At 43.9% G+C, this 22194-nt stretch overlaps 1 protein-coding gene across 1 annotated transcript; it reads left to right on the top strand.

Moving 5' to 3' along the window:
- Nucleotides 1-18528: 18528 nt before the first annotated feature.
- On the top strand, nucleotides 18529-19812 carry LOC121847021 (DNA-directed RNA polymerase II subunit RPB1-like). The gene has a single exon (XM_042326305.1). It carries the CDS (start codon nucleotides 18529-18531, stop codon nucleotides 19810-19812), a length of 1284 nt encoding a protein of 427 aa, XP_042182239.1.
- The last annotated feature ends 2382 nt before the right edge of the window (nucleotides 19813-22194 follow it).

Below are 22194 nucleotides of genomic sequence, written 5' to 3' on the forward strand. Positions count from 1 at the left end.
AAAGTGCAGTTGATTGGTCCCTGGGTGTCAGGATCCCCTGTTGTATTCTGGGTAATGGAGTAGTAATGTCCATGTCTGCGCATTAAAATTAATCAATTATTGTGTACTTTTCTGCGAGCAGTACAGAGTTCAGATACACATGTCTACAGACAATCACGGATTACAAAGGGAAAACCAGCCATGTCGCAGACACCGACGTCTTGCTCCCGGACAAGCTTAACAATTTCTTTGCCCTCCAGTCTCTTGACCAATGTCCAGTCTCTAGACAACAAGGTAGACGCAATTCGAGCAAGGGTTGCCTTCCAGAGAGATATCAGAGATTGTAATATTCTCTGTTTCACGGAAATATGGCTCATGGGATATGTTGTCAGAATCGGTTCAGCCACCAGGATTCTTCATGCATCGCGCCGACAGAGATAAACACCTCTCCGAGAAGAGGAAGGGCGGGGGTGTATGCTTCATGATTAACAACTCGTGGTGTAATCATAACAACATACACGAACTCAAGTCCTGCTCACCTGACCTAGATTTCATCACAATCAAATGCTGGCCATATTACCTTCCAAGAGAATTCTTGTCAGTTATCGTCACAGCTGTGTACATTCCCCATCAAGCAGACACCAAGATAGCCCTAAAGAAACTTCACTGGACTCTATGTAAACTGGAAACCATATATCCTGAGGCTGCATTTATTGTAGCTGGGGTTTTTAACAAAGCGAATTTGAGAACAAGGCTTCCTAAATTCCATCAGCATATTGATTTCAATATGAGCGGGGGTAATACACTCGACCACTGCTACTCTAACTTCCGCGATGCATACAAAGCCCTGCCCCGCTCTCACTTCGGCAGATCCAACCACAATGCCATCTTTCTCTACCGTCTTATAGGCAGAAACTCAAACAGGATGTACCAGTGACTAGAACCATTCAACGCTGGTCCGACCAATCGGAATCCATGCTTCAAGATTGTTTTGATCATGCTGACTGGGATATGTTCCGATCAGCCTCAGAGAAAAACATTGATCTATACGCTGACTCTGTGATGGAATTTATAAAGAAGTGCATTGGAGATGTTGTACCCACTGTGACTATTAAAACCTACCCTAACCAGAAACTGTGGATGGATGGCAGCACTCGGGCAAAACTGAAAGTGCAAACCACCGCATTTAACCATGGAAAGTGGTCTGGGAATATGGCTGAATATGAACAGTGTAGTTGTTCCGTCCACAAGGCAATCAAACAAGTGAAATGCCGGTACAGGGACAAAGTGGAGTAGCAATTCAATGGCTCAGACATGAGACATATGTGGCAGGATCTACAGGAAATCACGGACTACAAACCAGCCACGTCACAGACACCGATGTCACACTTCCAGACAAACTAAACACCTTCTTTGCCCACTTTGAGGATAATACAGTGCCACCGTTGCAGCCCGCTAACAAGAAGTGTGCCCCCCCACCCCCACCCTCTGCTCTTCCGTGGCCGACGTGAGTAAAACATTTAAACATGTTAACCCTCGCAAGGCTGCTGGCCCAGACGGCATCCCTAGATGAAATAAATGACTACCGCACCATAGCACTCACTTCTGTCATCACGAAGTGCTTTGAGAGACTAGTCAAGGATCATACCACCTCCCCCTTACCGGCCACCCTAGACCCATTTCAGTTTGCATACCGCCCTAACAGGTCCACAGACAATTCAGTCACCATTACACTGCCCTACCTCATTTGGACAAGAGGAATACCTATGTTAGAATGCTGTTCATTGACTACAGCTCAGAATCCAACACCATAGTGCCCTACAAGCTCATCATCAAGCTGGAGGCCCTGGGTCTGAATACCGCCCTGTGCAATTGGGTCCTGGACATTCTGATGGGCCGCCTCCAGGTGGGGAAGGTAGTTAACAACATCTCCACCTCGCTGACCCTCAACACTGGGGCCCCACAAGGTGCATACTCAGCCCCCTCCTGTACTCCCTGTTCACCTACGACTGTGTGGCCATCATGCACCCCTCCAACTCAATCATCAAGTTTGCAGACAACACAACAGTAGTGGGCTTGATTACCAACAACAACGAGACAGCTTACAGAGAGGAGGTGAGGGCACTAGGAGTGTGGTGTCAGGAAAACAACCTCTCACTCAACGTCAACAAAACAAAGGTGATGATCATTTACTTCAGGAAACAGCAGAGGGAGCACACCCCTGTCCACATCCAAGGGAGAGCAGTGGAAAAAGTGGAAAGTTTTAAGTTCCTCGGTGTACACATCAATGACAAACTGAAATGGTCCACCCACACAGACAGTCAGCGCCTTTTCAATCTCAGAAGGCTGAAGAAATTTGTCTTGTCACCCAAAACCCTGACTAACTTTTACAAATCCACAATCAAGAGCATCCTGTCGGGCTGTATCACAGCCTGGTACGGCAACTGCTCCGCCCTCAACCGCAAGGCTCTCCAGAGGGCGGGGAGATCTGCACAACGCATCACCGGGGACAAACTACCTGCCCTCCATGACACCTATAGCACCCAATGTCACAGGAAGGCAAAAAAGATAATCATTGACAACAACCACCCGAGCCACTGCCTGTTCACACCGCAACCATCCAGAAGGCGAGCTCAGTACAGGTACTTCAAAGTTGGGACCGAGAGACTGAAGAACAGATTCTATCTCAAGGCCATCAGACTGCTAAACAGCAATCACTAACTCGGAGAGGCTGCTGTCTACATGGAGACCCAATCAGTGGTCACTTTAACAAATGGATCACTAGTCACTTTAAATAGTGCCACTTTAAATAATGAGCCTTAAATAATGTTTACATATCTTACATTACTCATATCATATGTATATACTGTATTTTATTTGATCTATTGCACCTTGCCTATGCCGCTTGGCCGTCGCTCATCCATATATTTATAGGTACATATTCTCATTCACCCCTTTTAGATTTATGTGTATTAGTTAGTTGTTGGGGAACTGTGTGTGTGTGACAAATAAAATTTGATTTGATTTTAACACAGTGCCACCAACGCAGCCCGCTTCAGAGGACTGTGGGCTTTCGTTCTCCGTGACCAACATGAGTAAGACATTTAAGCGTGTTAACCCTCGCAAGGCTGCCAGCCCAGACATCCCTAGCCACGTCCTCAGAGAATGTGCAGACCAGCTGGCTGGAGTGTCTATGGACATATTCAATCTCTCCCTGTCCCAGTCTGCTGTCCCCACTTGCTTCAAGATGTCCACCATTGTTCCTGTACCCAAGAAAGCAAAGGTAACTGAAATAAATGACTATCGCCACGTAGCACTCACTTCTGTCATCATGAAGTGCTTTGAGAGGCTAGTTAAGGATTATATCACCTCCACCTTACCTGACACCCTAGACCCACTTCAGTTTGCATACCGCCTCAACATGTCCACAGACGACGTAATCACACTGCCCTTTCCCAGGAATACTTATGTAAGAATGCTATTAATTGACTACAGCTCAGCCTTCATACCATATTACCCTCAAGCTCATCATTAAGCTTGGGGCCCTGGGTCCTGGACTTCCTGATGGGCCGCCCCCAGGTGGTTGAGGTAGGAAACAACACCTCCGCTACGCTTAACACAGGGACCCCACAAGGGTGCGTGCTCAGCCCCCTCCTGTACTCCCTGTTCACCCATGACTGTGTGGCCACACATGCCTCCAACTCAATCAGCAAGTTTGTAGATGACACAACAGTAGTAGGCCTGATTATCAACAATGATGAGACAGCCTACAGGGAAGAGGTGAGAGCCCTGACGGAGTGGTGCCAGAAAAATAACATCTCCCTCAATGTCAACAAAACAAAGGAGCTGATTGTGGACTTCAGGAGACCACAGAGGGAGCACGCCCCCATCCACATCGACTGGCCGCAGTGGAGAAGGTGAAAAACTTCACTGACAATCTGAAATGGTCCAATCACACAACAGCGCATCTTCAACCTCAGGAGGCTGAAGAAATTTGGCTTGGCCCCTAAGGCTGTCACAAACTTGTACAGATGCACAATTGAAAGCATGCTGTCGGCCTGTATCATCGCCGGGTACGGCAAATGCACCACCCGTAACCGCAGGGCTCTCCGGGGGGTGGTGCGGTCGGCCCAACACATCACTGGGGCACATTGCCTGCCCTCCAGGACACCTACAGCACCCGGTGTCACAGAAAGGCCAAAAAGATCATCAAGGACATCAACCACCCGAGCAATGGCCTGTTCACCCCGCTATCATCTATATGGCAAAGTCAGTACAGGTACATTAAAGCTGGGACCGAGTGACTGAAAAACAGCTTCTATCTCAAGGCCATCAGACTGTTAAATAGCCATCACTAGCCGGCCTCCACCCTGTACCCTGCCCTGAACTTAGTCACTGTCACTAGCCGGCTACCACCCGCTTACTCAACTCTTCACCTTAAAGGCTGCAGCCCTATGTACAGACATGTAATCACTGGTTACTTTAATAATGGAACACTGGTCAATGCCATCCTATTCAACTATTGCTGGATGAATGAATGAAAATGAATGAATGAAAATAAAATTGTATTTTTGTGTCAAATCGCCAGTTAGCAACCCATCCCTTATGGGATTAATTGACACATGAGCAAACAATACAAAAATTCAGTGATAATTCTTCTGGTGTTCTCTGCAATGCGCTTCGCATAAAGAGTGAAAAACAATCTATATATAAAATAGTAAGTAAGGTTATCAAAACAATAATTATAAATACAGAAAAATGATTCAGAAGGCATTTGAACCCAGTGTGGCACAAAGAGAATATTCATGTGGGAGACAGGCCTACACGTAATCTATATATACCTGCTATAAACATTTTTATAATTTAATTAAATGTGGCCCTTTTTTTTATTCCAGGCTTTATCTAATTATTCCGCAAATGGAAATACACAATGGACAAAATACATTTCAGTTTCTCCTTATATATATACTAAATACTATATTCTATATACATATATCTATATATATATTTTTCCACATTTTCTTACATTACAGCCTTATTATAAAATTGATTAATTTAAAACATTCTTCACATCAATCTACACACAATGCCCCATAATGACAAAGTCAAAACAGTTTTTTGGAAACTTTTGCAAATGTATAAAAAAAAAAGAAAAAAGAAATACCTTATTTACATAAGCATTCAGACCCTTTGCTATGAGACTCGATATTGAGCTCAGGTGCATCCTGTTTCCTTTGATCATCCTTGAGATGTTTCTGCAACTTGATTGGGCAAGTTGTATTCACACCCTTTACTCAGTACTTTGTTGAAGCACCTTTGGCAGTGATTACAGCCTCAGGTCTTCTTGGGTATGACACTACAAGCTTGGCACACCTGTATTTAGGGAGTTTCTCCCATTCTTCTCTGCAGATCCTCTCGAGCTCTGTCAGGTTGGATGGGGAGCGTCGCTGAACAGCTACTTTCAGGTCTCTCCAGAGATGTTCGATCAGGTTCAAGTCCGGGCTCTGGCTGGACCACTCAAGGACTTTCAGAGACTTGTCCCAAAGCTACTCCTGCGTTGTCTTGGCTGTGTGCTCAGAGTCGTTGTCCTATTGGAAGGTGAACATTCGCCCGAGCCTGAGGTCCTGAGCACTCTCGAGCAGGTTGTCATCAAGGATCTCTCTGTACTTTGCTCTGTTCATCTTTCTCTTTATCCTAACTTGTCTCTCAGTCCCTGCAGCTGAAAAACATCCCCACAGCATGAAGCTGCCACCACCATGCTTCACCATAGGGATGTGGCCAGTTTTCCTCCAGACGTGACGCTTGGCATTCAGGACGAAGGGTTCAATCTAGGTTTCATCAGACCAGAGAATCTTGTTTCTCATGGTCTGAAAGTCTTTAGGTGCCTTTTGGCAAACTCCAAGCGGGCTGTCATATGTATTTTTACTGAGGAGTAGCTTCCTTCTAGCCACTCTACCATACAGGCCTTATTGGTGGAGTGCTACATAGATGGTTGTCCTTCTGGAAGGCCCTCCCATCTCCACAGAGGAACTCTAGAGCTGTATCAAAGTGTCCATCGGGTTCTTGGTCACCTCCCTGACCAAGGCCGTTCTCTCCAGAATGTTCAGTTTGGCCGGGCGGCCAGCTCTAGGAAGAGTCTTGGTGCTTCCAAACTTCTTCAATTTATGTATAATGGAGGCTACTGTGTTCTTGGGGACCTTTAATAATGGAGAAATGTTTTGGTACCCTTCCCCAGGTCTGTGCCTCGACACAATCCTGTCTCAGAGCTCTACAAACAATTGACTTGGCTTGGTTTTTGCTGTGACCTTCACTGTCAACTGTGAGACCTTATCTAGACAGGTGTGTACATTTCCAAATCATGTCCAATCAAATGAATTTAATACAGGTGACTCCAATCAAGTTGTAGAAACATCTCAAGGATGATCAATGGAAACAGGATGCACCTGAACTCAATTTTAAGTCTCACAGCAAACACTTCTATAAATAACGTATTTCTGTTTTTTAACTTAATACGTTTGCAAACATTTCTAAAAACCTGTTTTTGCTTTGTCATTATGGGGTAGTGTGTAGTTTTATGAGATATTTGAATTTTTAAAATTAATTTTAGAATAAGGCTGTCAACAACTAGTTTCATTTAAGAAGACCAGGAGTGGGGCTTTTATTTTCTTAATGGAAAATGACCATCTAATGGCCATTTCAGGTACTGTTCAAAGCATGCCATTTCAAGAGCAGCATTTATTTTTCAAATCGAAGCAATGAGCCCAATCAGTCCTCCATGACAACAGATGTATAAACAACCCTGTAGGCTAATTAGTCCTTAGTTTTTGGGTAATGTTCAGGTAAAACAATTTGGTTAATCTATATTTCCAAGTCCTGTTCACGAAGATCAAGAGGTATTAACTTAATTGGAATGACTGGAAATCAGAGAGATTGAGTTTTTTAAAATATAAAGATATAATCTAATCGTATTATTATGTGTAGTAGAAAGCAATGGGTTAGCAGAAGCCTACATAACCAACCCATAAAGGAAAATGTAACATCCATTGATGGCCAGCTATGTAAACTTTAACATTGATTATCCTGCAATAGATGTTCAATTGGTAATATACATTTTTGACTTCTTCAATGCCAGGTTGACATTTATTAGGATGAGTCTTGTCCTGGAGGCAGAACTGAGCAATTTCCACTAGATGGGCAGCTGCAAAGTCAAAATTGGCTATATTGTAAAGAAAATGAGCTTTTTGTTCTTCATTTAAGGTTATGGTTAGGCATAGCAGTGGGGCTAAGGTTAGGGTGAGGTTTAAAATCAGATTTGAAGACTTTGCAGCTGTGCCATTTACAGGCTTGGGGAGTAACGGATTACATGTAAGGGATTAGCAAAAAATGGTAACTGTAATCCGTTACATTACCAGCAAAAATATTGTAATCAGATTACAGATACTTTTGAGAAACTGACTACTTCAAGGAATACTTTGGGAAGGATGTTTGGGAAAAACAATCTGCCACTGTGTGTAAAGCTGTCATCAAGGCAAAGGGTGGCTATTTGAAGAATCTCAAATATAACATATATTTTCATTTGTTTAACACTTTTTTGGTTATTGCATGATTCAATATGTCTAAATAATAGTAAAAATAAAAAACCCTTGAATGAGTAGGTGTTCTAAAACATTTGACCGGTAGTGTACTGTATATATTTCCATTGATTCTTGAAGAATAACACTTATGAGCTTAGTTCATCTGTCACACTCCATGAGAACCCAAAATATATGCTTGATTTTATCCAATGTTTGTAAATGTAAACAAACATTGTATAGCCTCATAACATGGTTAAAATAATAATTTTGATTTCATGGACGATCAATCCTTGGGTCCATAGCTCTGTCTTTTAATCTGAGAGTGGTTACATTTCTCCAGTCCCGTCCCTCAGCTTTTTACCAAAACAGAGGCGGGGCGAACATTTTGTTATGGTTTCATCTGTGGATTGGCCCTTTAAACAGCTGCATATTATCAAGATATCATAGTGTCACCAACAAAAAGGTAAACAATAGGCCTATAACAAATGCAGCATATGGCATTCATTTTTCACATGTAAATAGCACTTTTCAGTAGCGCTCAAAGCATGCCAAAGTGATGGGTTAGAAGAAGCCTACATAACCAACCCATAAAGTAAAATTGAACATCCATATATGGCCAGCTATGTAAACTTTAACATTGATTGCAATAGATGCAATAGATGTTGTTCAATTGGTAACATACATTTTTGTCTTCTAATGCCTCTTAAAGGCAAAGTCATCTAAAAGTAACTGAATGTAATCAGATTACATTACTGAGTTTGGGAAATCCAAAAGTTACAATTGTGGATAGGTAACTTGTAATTTCAACGGATTACAGTTAGAAAGTAACCTACCCAACCCTGGCCATGTACTAACCTGCACCTCTTAAGGGGGTTAAAATGACTTGCTTCCAGGTAACTAGTAACTGCAACAGATTACATTTAGAAAGTAACCTACCCAACCCTGGTGTACATTTTGGTATATGGTCTCTCATCCACAGTGCCTGGAGCGCAGCAGTAGCGTTTGGCCTTGGTGTGTTTTCACCATGGATACTTAGGCTGATAGGGAGCCCGGGGGGAGACCGGGGGTAGACCGGGGAAGAGGTGGTCAAGAGGAATTGGGAACAGACCGAAATGACATTCCAATAAGCCTGGGAGCATCGCATGGACCTGCCTCGGATGCTGTCCCAGGCCACCGAGTGTGTTGCGTGTGTGTGTTTGTGAGTGAGGTGGACTCTGTGCAGCTGGCAATGTACACTGGGGACACTGCCCATGTGTTCCAGAGTTATGGGGAAAGTGGGAGGAAGTTTTATGCCTGGAGGTGGATTATATCTCACTGTTTCTCTCCCTCTGTATGTGTGTGTGTGAGAGAGAGTATATTATGCCTGGAGGTGGATTATATCTCACTGTTTCTCTCCCTCTGTATGTGTGTGTGTGTGTGAGAGTATATTATGCCTGGAGGTGGATTATATCTCACTGTTTCTCTCCCTCTGTATGTGTGTGTGTGTGAGAGAGTATATTATGCCTGGAGGTGGATTATATCTCACTGTTTCTCTCCCTCTGTATGTGTGTGTGTGAGAGAGAGTATATTATGCCTGGAGGTGGATTATATCTCACTGTTTCTCTCCCTCTGTATGTGTGTGTGTGTGAGAGAGTATATTATGCCTGGAGGTGGATTATATCTCACTGTTTCTCTCCCTCTGTATGTGTGTGTGTGTGAGAGAGTATATTATGCCTGGGGGTGGATTATACCTCACTGTTTCTCTCCCTCTGTATGTGTGTGTGTGTGAGAGAGTATATTATGCCTGGAGGTGGATTATATCTCGCTGTTTCTCTCCCTCTGTATGTGTGTGTGTGAGAGAGTATATTATGCCTGGAGGTGGATTATATCTCACTGTTTCTCTCCTCTGTATGTGTGTGTGTGTGTGTATATGAGAGAGTATATTATGCCTGGAGGTGGATTATATCTCACTGTTTCTCTCCCTCTGTATGTGTGTGTGTGAGAGAGTATATTATGCCTGGAGGTGGATTATATCTCACTGTTTCTCTCCCTCTGTATGTGTGTGTGTGTGAGAGAGTATATTATGCCTGGGGGTGGATTATATCTCACTGTTTCTCTCCCTCTGTATGTGTGTGTGTGAGAGAGTATATTATGCCTGGGGGTGGATTATATCTCACTGTTTCTCTCCCTCTGTATGTGTGTGTGTGTGAGAGAGTATATTATGCCTGGAGGTGGATTATATCTCACTGTTTCTCTCCCTCTGTATGTGTGTGTGTGTGAGAGTATATTATGCCTGGAGGTGGATTATATCTCACTGTTTCTCTCCCTCTGTATGTGTGTGTGTGTGAGAGTATATTATGCCTGGAGGTGGATTATATCTCACTGTTTCTCTCCCTCTGTATGTGTGTGTGTGTGACAGAGTATATTATGCCTGGAGGTGGATTATATCTCACTGTTTCTCTCCCTCTGTATGTGTGTGTGTGTGAGAGAGTATATTATGCCTGGAGGTGGATTATATCTCACTGTTTCTCTCCCTCCTGCCTGATTATATCTCACTGTTTCTCTCCCTCTGTATGTGTGTGTGTGTGAGAGAGTATATTATGCCTGGAGGTGGATTATATCTCACTGTTTCTCTCCCTCTGTATGTGTGTGTGTGAGAGTATATTATGCCTGGAGGTGGATTATATCTCACTGTTTCTCTCCCTCTGTATGTGTGTGTGTGAGAGAGTATATTATGCCTGGAGGTGGATTATATCTCACTGTTTCTCTCCCTCTGTATGTGTGTGTGTGAGAGAGTATATTATGCCTGGAGGTGGATTATATCTCACTGTTTCTCTCCCTCTGTATGTGTGTGTGTGTGAGAGAGTATATTATGCCTGGAGGTGGATTATATCTCACTGTTTCTCTCCCTCTGTATGTGTGTGTGTGAGAGAGTATATTATGCCTGGAGGTGGATTATATCTCACTGTTTCTCTGTTTCTCTCCCTCTGTATGTGTGTGTGTGAGAGAGTATATTATGCCTGGAGGTGGATTATATCTCACTGTTTCTCTCCCTCTGTATGTGTGTGTGTGTGAGAGAGTATATTATGCCTGGAGGTGGATTATATCTCACTGTTTCTCTCCCTCTGTATGTGTGTGTGTGAGAGAGTATATTATGCCTGGAGGTGGATTATATCTCACTGTTTCTCTCCCTCTGTATGTGTGTGTGTGAGAGAGTATATTATGCCTGGAGGTGGATTATATCTCACTGTTTCTCTCCCTCTGTATGTGTGTGTGTGAGAGAGTATATTATGCCTGGAGGTGGATTATATCTCACTGTTTCTCTCCCTCTGTATGTGTGTGTGTGAGAGAGAGTATATTATGCCTGGAGGTGGATTATATCTCACTGTTTCTCTCCCTCTGTATGTGTGTGTGTGAGAGAGTATATTATGCCTGGAGGTGGATTATATCTCACTGTTTCTCTCCCTCTGTATGTGTGTGTGTGAGAGAGTATATTATGCCTGGAGGTGGATTATACCTCACTGTTTCTCTCCCTCTGTATGTGTGTGTGTGAGAGAGTATATTATGCCTGGGGGTGGATTATATCTCACTGTTTCTCTCCCTCTGTATGTGTGTGTGTGAGAGAGTATATTATGCCTGGAGGTGGATTATATCTCACTGTTTCTCTCCCTCTGTATGTGTGTGTGTGAGAGAGTATATTATGCCTGGAGGTGGATTATATCTCACTGTTTCTCTCCCTCTGTATGTGTGTGTGTGAGAGAGTATATTATGCCTGGAGGTGGATTATATCTCACTGTTTCTCTCCCTCTGTATGTGTGTGTGTGTGAGAGAGTATATTATGCCTGGAGGTGGATTATATCTCACTGTTTCTCTCCCTCTGTATGTGTGTGTGTGAGAGAGTATATTATGCCTGGAGGTGGATTATATCTCACTGTTTCTCTCCCTCTGTATGTGTGTGTGTGAGAGAGTATATTATGCCTGGAGGTGGATTATATCTCACTGTTTCTCTCCCTCTGTATGTGTGTGTGTGTGAGAGAGTATATTATGCCTGGAGGTGGATTATATCTCACTGTTTCTCTCCCTCTGTATGTGTGTGTGTGTGAGAGAGTATATTATGCCTGGAGGTGGATTATATCTCACTGTTTCTCTCCCTCTGTATGTGTGTGTGTGAGAGAGTATATTATGCCTGGAGGTGGATTATATCTCACTGTTTCTCTCCCTCTGTATGTGTGTGTGTGTGAGAGAGTATATTATGCCTGGAGGTGGATTATATCTCACTGTTTCTCTCCCTCTGTATGTGTGTGTGTGAGAGAGTATATTATGCCTGGAGGTGGATTATATCTCACTGTTTCTCTCCCTCTGTATGTGTGTGTGTGAGTATATTATGCCTGGAGGTGGACTGTTTCTCTCCCTCTGTATATTATGCCTGGAGGTGGATTATATCTCACTGTTTCTCTCCCTCTGTATGTGTGTGTGTGAGAGTATATTATGCCTGGGGGTGGATTATATCTCACTGTTTCTCTCCCTCTGTATGTGTGTGTGTGTGAGAGAGTATATTATGCCTGGAGGTGGATTATATCTCACTGTTTCTCTCCCTCTGTATGTGTGTGTGTGTGAGAGAGTATATTATGCCTGGAGGTGGATTATATCTCACTGTTTCTCTCCCTCTGTATGTGTGTGTGTGAGAGAGTATATTATGCCTGGAGGTGGATTATATCTCACTGTTTCTCTCCCTCTGTATGTGTGTGTGTGAGAGTATATTATGCCTGGAGGTGGATTATATCTCACTGTTTCTCTCCCTCTGTATGTGTGTGTGTGAGAGTATATTATGCCTGGAGGTGGATTATATCTCACTGTTTCTCTCCCTCTGTATGTGTGTGTGTGAGAGAGTATATTATGCCTGGAGGTGGATTATATCTCACTGTTTCTCTCTCCCTCTGTATGTGTGTGTGTGTGAGAGAGTATATTATGCCTGGAGGTGGATTATATCTCACTGTTTCTCTCCCTCTGTATGTGTGTGGATTATATCTCACTGTTTCTCTCCCTCTGTATGTGTGTGTGAGAGTATATTATGCCTGGAGGTGGATTATATCTCACTGTTTCTCTCCCTCTGTATGTGTGTGTGAGAGAGTATATTATGCCTGGAGGTGGATTATATCTCACTGTTTCTCTCCCTCTGTATGTGTGTGTGTGAGAGAGTATATTATGCCTGGAGGTGGATTATATCTCACTGTTTCTCTCCCTCTGTATGTGTGTGTGTGTGAGAGAGTATATTATGCCTGGAGGTGGATTATATCTCACTGTTTCTCTCCCTCTGTATGTGTGTGTGTGTGAGAGAGTATATTATGCCTGGAGGTGGATTATATCTCACTGTTTCTCTCCCTCTGTATGTGTGTGTGTTTCTCTCCCTCTGTATGTGTGTGTGAGTATATTATGCCTGGAGGTGGATTATATCTCACTGTTTCTCTCCCTCTGTATGTGTGTGTGTGTGAGAGAGTATATTATGCCTGGAGGTGGATTATATCTCACTGTTTCTCTCCCTCTGTATGTGTGTGTGTGAGAGAGAGTATATTATGCCTGGAGGTGGATTATATCTCACTGTTTCTCTCCCTCTGTATGTGTGTGTGAGAGAGTATATTATGCCTGGAGGTGGATTATATCTCACTGTTTCTCTCCCTCTGTGTGTGTGTGTGAGAGTATATTATGCCTGGAGTTGGATTATATCTCACTGTTTCTCTCCCTCTGTATGTGTGTGTGTGAGAGAGTATATTATGCCTGGAGGTGGATTATATCTCACTGTTTCTCTCCCTCTGTATGTGTGTGTGAGAGAGATGAGGTATTATTATGCCTGTAGGTGGATTATATATATTATGCCACTGGATTATTTCTCTCCCTCTGTATGTGTGTGTGTGTGTGAGAGTATATTATGCCTGGAGGTGGATTATATCTCACTGTTTCTCTCCCTCTGTATGTGTGTGTGTGAGAGAGTATATTATGCCTGGAGGTGGATTATATCTCACTGTTTCTCTCCCTCTGTATGTGTGTGTGTGAGAGAGTATATTATGCCTGGAGGTGGATTATATCTCACTGTTTCTCTCCCTCTGTATGTGTGTGTGAGAGAGTATATTATGCCTGGAGGTGGATTATATCTCACTGTTTCTCTCCCTCTGTATGTGTGTGTGTGTGAGAGTATATTATGCCTGGAGGTGGATTATATCTCACTGTTTCTCTCCCTCTGTATGTGTGTGTGTGTGAGAGAGTATATTATGCCTGGAGGTGGATTATATCTCACTGTTTCTCTCCCTCTGTATGTGTGTGTGAGAGAGAGTATATTATGCCTGGAGGTGGATTATATCTCACTGTTTCTCTCCCTCTGTATGTGTGTGTGTGAGAGAGTATATTATGCCTGGAGGTGGATTATATCTCACTGTTTCTCTCCCTCTGTATGTGTGTGTGTGAGAGAGTATATTATGCCTGGAGGTGGATTATATCTCACTGTTTCTCTCCCTCTGTATGTGTGTGTGTGAGAGAGTATATTATGCCTGGAGGTGGATTATATCTCACTGTTTCTCTCCCTCTGTATGTGTGTGTGTGAGAGAGTATATTATGCCTGGAGGTGGATTATATCTCACTGTTTCTCTCCCTCTGTATGTGTGTGTGTGTGAGAGAGTATATTATGCCTGGAGGTGGATTATATCTCACTGTTTCTCTCCCCTCTGTATGTGTGTGTCCCTCTGTATGTGTGAGAGTATATTATGCCTGGAGGTGGATTATATCTCACTGTTTCTCTCCCTCTGTATGTGTGTGTGTGTGTGAGAGAGTATATTATGCCTGGAGGTGGATTATATCTCACTGTTTCTCTCCCTCTGTATGTGTGTGTGTGAGAGAGTATATTATGCCTGGAGGTGGATTATATCTCACTGTTTCTCTCCCTCTGTATGTGTGTGTGTGAGAGAGTATATTATGCCTGGAGGTGGATTATATCTCACTGTTTCTCTCCCTCTGTATGTGTGTGTGTGAGAGAGTATATTATGCCTGGAGGTGGATTATATCTCACTGTTTCTCTCCCTCTGTATGTGTGTGTGTGAGAGAGTATATTATGCCTGGAGGTGGATTATATCTCACTGTTTCTCTCCCTCTGTATGTGTGTGTGAGAGAGTATATTATGCCTGGAGGTGGATTATATCTCACTGTTTCTCTCCCTCTGTATGTGTGTGTGTGAGAGAGTATATTATGCCTGGAGGTGGATTATATCTCACTGTTTCTCTCCCTCTGTATGTGTGTGTGTGTGAGAGTATATTATGCCTGGAGGTGGATTATATCTCACTGTTTCTCTCCCTCTGTATGTGTGTGTGTGTGTGAGAGAGTATATTATGCCTGGAGGTGGATTATATCTCACTGTTTCTCTCCCTCTGTATGTGTGTGTGTGTGAGAGAGTATATTATGCCTGGAGGTGGATTATATCTCACTGTTTCTCTCCCTCTGTATGTGTGTGTGTGAGAGTATATTATGCCTGGAGGTGGATTATATCTCACTGTTTCTCTCCCTCTGTATGTGTGTGTGTGAGAGTATATTATGCCTGGAGGTGGATTATATATTATGCCTGGAGGTGGATTATATCTCACTGTTTCTCTCCCTCTGTATGTGTGTGTGTGAGATTATATCTCACTGTTTCTCTCCCTCTGTGTGTGTGAGAGTATATGAGGTGGATTATATGCCTGGAGGTGGATTATATCTCACTGTTTCTCTCCCTCTGTATGTGTGTTTGTGAGAGAGTATATTATGCCTGGGGGTGGATTATACCTCACTGTTTCTCTCCCTCTGTATGTGTGTGTGAGAGAGTATATTATGCCTGGAGGTGGATTATATCTCGCTGTTTCTCTCCCTCTGTATGTGTGTGTGTGAGAGAGTATATTATGCCTGGAGGTGGATTATATCTCACTGTTTCTCTCCCTCTGTATGTGTGTGTGTGTGTGAGAGAGTATATTATGCCTGGAGGTGGATTATACCTCACTGTTTCTCTCCCTCTGTATGTGTGTGTGTGAGAGAGTATATTATGCCTGGAGGTGGATTATATCTCACTGTTTCTCTCCCTCTGTATGTGTGTGTGTGAGAGAGTATATTATGCCTGGAGGTGGATTATATCTCACTGTTTCTCTCCCTCTGTATGTGTGTGTGTGAGAGAGTATATTATGCCTGGAGGTGGATTATATCTCACTGTTTCTCTCCCTCTGTCTGTGTGTGTGTGTGCCTGGAGGTGGATTATATTATGCCTGGAGGTGGATTATATCTCACTGTTTCTCTCCCTCTGTATGTGTGTGTGTGTGAGAGAGTATATTATGCCTGGAGGTGGATTATATCTCACTGTTTCTCTCCCTCTGTATGTGTGTGTGTGAGAGAGTATATTATGCCTGGAGGTGGATTATATCTCACTGTTTCTCTCCCTCTGTATGTGTGTGTGTGTGTGTGTGAGAGAGTATATTATGCCTGGAGGTGGATTATATCTCACTGTTTCTCTCCCTCTGTATGTGTGTGTGTGAGAGAGTATATTATGCCTGGAGGTGGATTATATCTCACTGTTTCTCTCCCTCTGTATGTGTGTGTGTGTGTGAGAGAGTATATTATGCCTGGAGGTGGATTATATCTCACTGTTTCTCTCCCTCTGTATGTGTGTGTGAGAGAGTATATTATGCCTGGAGGTGGATTATATCTCACTGTTTCTCTCCCTCTGTATGTGTGTGTGTGTGAGAGTATATTATGCCTGGAGGTGGATTATATCTCACTGTTTCTCTCCCTCTGTATGTGTGTGTGTGAGAGAGTATATTATGCCTGGAGGTGGATTATATCTCACTGTTTCTCTCCCTCTGTATGTGTGTGTGTGTGAGAGTATATTATGCCTGGAGGTGGATTATATCTCACTGTTTCTCTCCCTCTGTATGTGTGTGTGTGAGAGTATATTATGCCTGGAGGTGGATTATACCTCACTGTTTCTCTCCCTCTGTATGTGTGTGTGTGTGTGAGAGAGTATATTATGCCTGGAGGTGGATTATATCTCACTGTTTCTCTCCCTCTGTATGTGTGTGTGAGAGAGTATATTATGCCTGGAGGTGGATTATATCTCACTGTTTCTCTCCCTCTGTATGTGTGTGTGTGAGAGAGTATATTATGCCTGGAGGTGGATTATACCTCACTGTTTCTCTCCCTCTGTATGTGTGTGTGTGTGAGAGAGTATATTATGCCTGGAGGTGGATTATATCTCACTGTTTCTCTCCCTCTGTATGTGTGTGAGAGAGTATATTATGCCTGGGGGTGGATTTCTCATCTGTTCCAAAGCAGCTGGGCAGGTTGTAGATTGTGTGTGTGGACAAAAAAGGAAAGCTTTGTTTGCATGTTTATTATTTGGGAAATTGTATTTAGACTAGCTGCAGATGTTACCCATTGTTTTTCCAAATGTCATTTCATTGACATTCCAGGAAGAAAAGTTTCTGGAAAAACATGTTTGTATCCCACAAATTAAAGCGGAAGCAAAACGTCAAATAATATCAAACTCATAACAGTTCCCTGGGTGACCTATTGGTGCTTCAGTAAGCATTACGAGTGTCTGTTGAAATATAACCAGCATTTTTCCGGAACGAGGTCGAGTTTCCGATAATTCTCAGAAGGCTGGCGTATTATTCCAATTTTCCAGCCACTTTCTAGCCGGGAACATTTTCCCCTGATGTTTTATGTACCCAGTTGGATCAAAAACATCACATTTACAACAACTGATTTTAAGAGACAACCTTTCTCAACATTTATCACGGCTGTAGTCTAAGAAATTGGGAACGTCCCAGTGTTATAGATGTCTACTGGCGTTTACGTACGACAGTGCTCATTTGAAGTTGACTGTGGAGAGTTGGCTGAAACTAAGCTCCATCTTTTATTGTCTGGGTTATATCACCTTAAACAACATTTACTGAGGTTATTTCAGGATGAATTACAGAGAAATTACTGAGTGGATGACGATGATATATTTGGGTAGCGATTACACAGACATGCTAAGGATGTGACATTTGATGTAAAGATGACATCTCTGGTCTGATGATGTCACATTTGAAGGTGACATCATTAGCTTAACTGCTCTTTTGTGTGTTCTTAAACATACTGATCTTCATACACATTCAAACCATTACGCTAAAAACAGCCCTGGAAACTTAGTAGATCATTTATGAGACAGATTGGCTACAGATTGTGCTTCTATCGTCAGTTAAGTAGAACATTCAACCAAAGTCAAAACAGGAAATCCATGCTAGTGATTTTATTGTGAAAATGAAAAATCATTTTACGTCTTGGCTTACCATTGATGTGTTTAGCCAAACATGCCTTCTTCAGGGTCAGATAAAGACTAGACCATTTACTGTCTAAATCATCCCACCAGACACCAGACCGTGAGCCCCAGTCAGTGGTGAGGCAGAACAGCAGCAGAGGCTAAACTTCTCTCTAGATAAGTGGGTTTTATTGAATGTTTCTCCATCAGGATCGATAGCTGGCTGTTGCGAGATATTCAGTTGGGCACTTACCACCTCAGCACCAGCCTCAGGACCTCTCCTCTCTCTCCTCCGAGGTGCTGCTACCTCATCCGTCAGGTAAACCCACCAATCAGAGAGCCAGGAGAGCCCTGAACCCATCACACTCGTTCCTCATTCACGCATGAGCCGGCGGGTGATTGGCAGCCGGGACAAAATATGGTTCACGCCGGGATCCAATTAGCAGCAGAAATTGAATAATTGACCTGAGGTAGAGGGAAGAGCGAGGAGCACTGAGGAGTGTGTTTATGTGTGTGTGTGTGTGTGTGTGTGTGTGTGTGTGTGCTCATGTTCTACGTTTTCTCACTGTCAATGTACTAGTACACAACCACCTGTTTAGCCAACGTCGTTGTGATAGGAACTCATATCCTTCAACTGTCTATCCACCTTCAACTGTCTATTATACCTTTAGCCAAAGCAATATACACCACATGACGTTACAGCCCAACCCAGCTCTATCACCAGCCTCACCCTCCCATGGCATTACAGCCCGACCCAGCTCTATCACCAGCCTCACCCTCCCATGGCATTACAGCCCGACCCAGCTCTATCACCAGCCTCACCCTCCCATGGCAATACAGCCCAACCCAGCTCTATCACCAGCCTCCCCTCCCATGGCATTACAGCCCGACCCAGCTCTATCACCAGCCTCACCCTCCCATGGCAATACAGCCCGACCCAGCTCTATCACCAGCCTCACCCTCCCATGGCAATACAGCCCGACCCAGCTCTATCACCAGCCTCACCCTCCCATGGCATTACAGCCCGACCCAGCTCTATCACCAGCCTCACCCTCCCATGGCATTACAGCCCGACCCAGCTCTATCACCAGCCTCACCCTCCCATGGCATTACAGCCCGACCCAGCTCTATCACCAGCCTCACCCTCCCATGGCATTACAGCCCGACCCAGCTCTATCACCAGCCTCACCCTCCCATGGCATTACAGCCCGACCCAGCTCTATCACCAGCCTCACCCTCCCATGGCAATACAGCCCGACCCAGCTCTATCACCAGCCTCACCCTCCCATGGCATTACAGCCCGACCCAGCTCTATCACCAGCCTCACCCTCCCATGGCATTACAGCCCGACCCAGCTCTATCACCAGCCTCACCCTCCCATGGCATTACAGCCCGACCCAGCTCTATCACCAGCCTCACCCTCCCATGGCAATACAGCCCGACCCAGCTCTATTACCAGCCTCACCCTCCCATGGCAATACAGCCCGACCCAGCTCTATCACCAGCCTCACCCTCCCATGGCAATACAGCCCGACCCAGCTCTATCACCAGCCTCACCCTCCCATGGCAATACAGCCCGACCCAGCTCTATCACCAGCCTCACCCTCCCATGGCATTACAGCCCGACCCAGCTCTATCACCAGCCTCACCCTCCCATGGCATTACAGCCCGACCCAGCTCTATCACCAGCCTCACCCTCCCATGGCATTACAGCCCGACCCAGCTCTATTACCAGCCTCACCCTCCCATGGCATTACAGCCCGACCCAGCTCTATCACCAGCCTCACCCTCCCATGGCATTACAGCCCGACCCAGCTCTATCACCAGCCTCACACTCCCATGGCATTACAGCCCGACCCAGCTCTATCACCAGCCTCACCCTCCCATTGCATTACAGCCCGACCCAGCTCTATCACCAGCCGCACCCTCCCATGTCTACCTGTACATCTGCCTGCCTTATTCAACCTACATTGACTGGGTGACAATTTTTCCTTCTCTCTCTGTATCTGATTTATCTGGTGCTGCATATGGTGCTGTGTCTGGTGCTGTATCTGGTGTATCTGGTACTGTATCTGCTTTATCTGGTGCTGTGTCTGCTTTATCTGGTGCTGTATCTGCTTTATCTGGTGCTGTAGCTGGTGCTGTATTTGGTGCTTTATCTGGTGCTGTATCTGGTAATGTATACGCTGTATATGGTGTCTCTGGTGCTGTATATGGTGTATATGGTGCTGTATAAGGTGTATCTGGTGCTGTATAAGGTGTATCTGGTGCTGTATCTGGCACTGTATATGGTGTCTCTGGTGCTGAATATGGTGTATAGGGTGCTGTATATGGTATATCTGGTGCTGTATCTGGTGTATCTGGTGATGTATCTGGTACTGTATATGGTGTATCTGGTGCTTTAATTGGCGCTGTATCTGGTATATCTGGTGCTGTATCGGTGTATCTGGTACTGTATATGATGTATCTGGTGCTGTATTGGATGCTGTATCTGTTGTATCTGGTGCTGTATCTGGTGTATCTGGTGCTGTATCTGTTGCATCTGGTACTGTATATGGTGTATCTGGTGCTGTATCTGGTATATCTGGTGCTGTATATGGTGTATCTGGTGCTGTATTGGGTGTATCTGGTGCTGTATCTGGTGTATCTGGTGCTGTATCTGGTATATCTGGTGCTGTATCTGGTGTATCTGGTGCTGTATCTGGTATATCTGGTGCTGTATCTGGTATATCTGGTGCTGTATCTGGTGTATCTGGTGCTGTATCCAGTGTATCTGGTACTGTATAAGGTGTATCTGGTGCTAAATCTTCTGTGTCTTGTGCTGTAACTGGTGCTGCCTGTCCGTCTCCTCTCCAGTGACATTAGGAGCTGTTCACCTTTAAAGAGACACCAGACACAGCCAGCTCAGTCAATACTGGAGGTGTGCAGCAGAATATATTACAGCCAGGGATTTCAGCTGGGCCATGTGTGTGTGTGTTTTGTAACACTTTATATGTGTGTCTTGGTTTATTTCCTTTTTACGTGCAGAAATAAGTATATGTGTTTGTGTAGGAATAAGTCTGTGTGTTTATGTGTAGGAATATGTATGTGTGTGTGCGCGGATGTGTATAAGTGTGAGTGTTTGTGTGTGTGAGTAGGTGTATTGATGCTCAGGTCTGTTTGGGGTTAGGGATGGTCTTATTGATGTCAGTCTCTCTGGTGAATTCCTCCTCTATCACTCCCTGCTGAAAGGGTGTGTCTGCATGTGTTTGTGTGTCCATCTGCATGCTTGAGTGTACTCTGTACCGGCCTGCTGAAAGGACGGATTTGAATTGAACGTCGTTTTGAGACGGAAAGTGTCTTTCTCAAGGGAGTGCCACACCCTCTTTTAATGTATCTGAACATCTATTTAATTTCTCTCCAGATCATAAATCAAAACAAATGACAACACTGTTGAGTCAGTTCACAGTACAGATCTCTCTCTCTCTATATTTCAATTCAAAGGGCTTTATTAGCATGGGAAACATATGTTTACATTGTCAAAGCAAGTGTAATAAATAATAAATACAAGTGAAATCAACAATAAAAAATGTACAGTAAACATTACACTAACAAAAGTTCCAAATACAGACATTTCAAATGTCATGTTGTGGCTATATACAGTGCAAATAGTTAAAGACCAAAAGGGAAAATAAATAAACATAAATATGGGTTGTATTTACAATGGTGTTTGTTCTCACTGGTTGCCCTTTTCTTGTGGTAACACGTCACAAATATTGCTGCTGTGATGGCACACTGTGGTATTTCACCCAATAGATATGTGAATATCAACACTTGGATTTGTTTTAAAATTCTTTCTGGGTCTGTGTAATCTGAGGGAAATATGTGTCTCTAATATGGTCATACATTTGGCAGGAGGTTAGGAAGTGCAGCTTAGTTTCCACCTCATTTTGTGGCCAGTGAGCACATAGCCTATCTTCTCTTGAGAGCCAGGTCTGCCTACAGCGACCTCTCTCAATAGCAAGGCTATGTTCACTGAGTCTGACCATAGTCAAAGCTTCCCTTAATTTTGGGTCAATCACAGTGGTCATGTATTTTGCAACTGGGTACTCTCTGTTTAGGGCCAAATTGCTCCGTTTTTTTTGTTAATTCTTTCCAATGTGTCAAGTAATAATCTTATCTGTTTTCTAATGATTTGGTTGGTCTAATTGGGCTGCTGTCCTGGGGATCTGTGGGGTGTGTTTGTGTTTGTGAACAGAGCCCCAGGACCAGCTTGCTTAGGGGACTCTTCTCCAGGTTAATTTCTCTGTAGGTGATGGCTTTGTTGTGGAAGGTTTGGCAATCGTTTCCTTTTAGGTGGTTTTCTGGATTTTGATA

The sequence above is a fragment of the Oncorhynchus tshawytscha genome, linkage group LG08 (assembly GCF_018296145.1).
Source record: "Oncorhynchus tshawytscha isolate Ot180627B linkage group LG08, Otsh_v2.0, whole genome shotgun sequence".
Classification (NCBI taxonomy): domain Eukaryota; kingdom Metazoa; phylum Chordata; class Actinopteri; order Salmoniformes; family Salmonidae; genus Oncorhynchus; species Oncorhynchus tshawytscha.

Bases quoted from the DNA above. Each gene is read 5' to 3' on its own strand.
- LOC121847021 (XM_042326305.1), top strand. From the start codon at position 18,529: ATGACGTTACAGCCCAACCCAGCTCTATCACCAGCCTCACCCTCCCAT.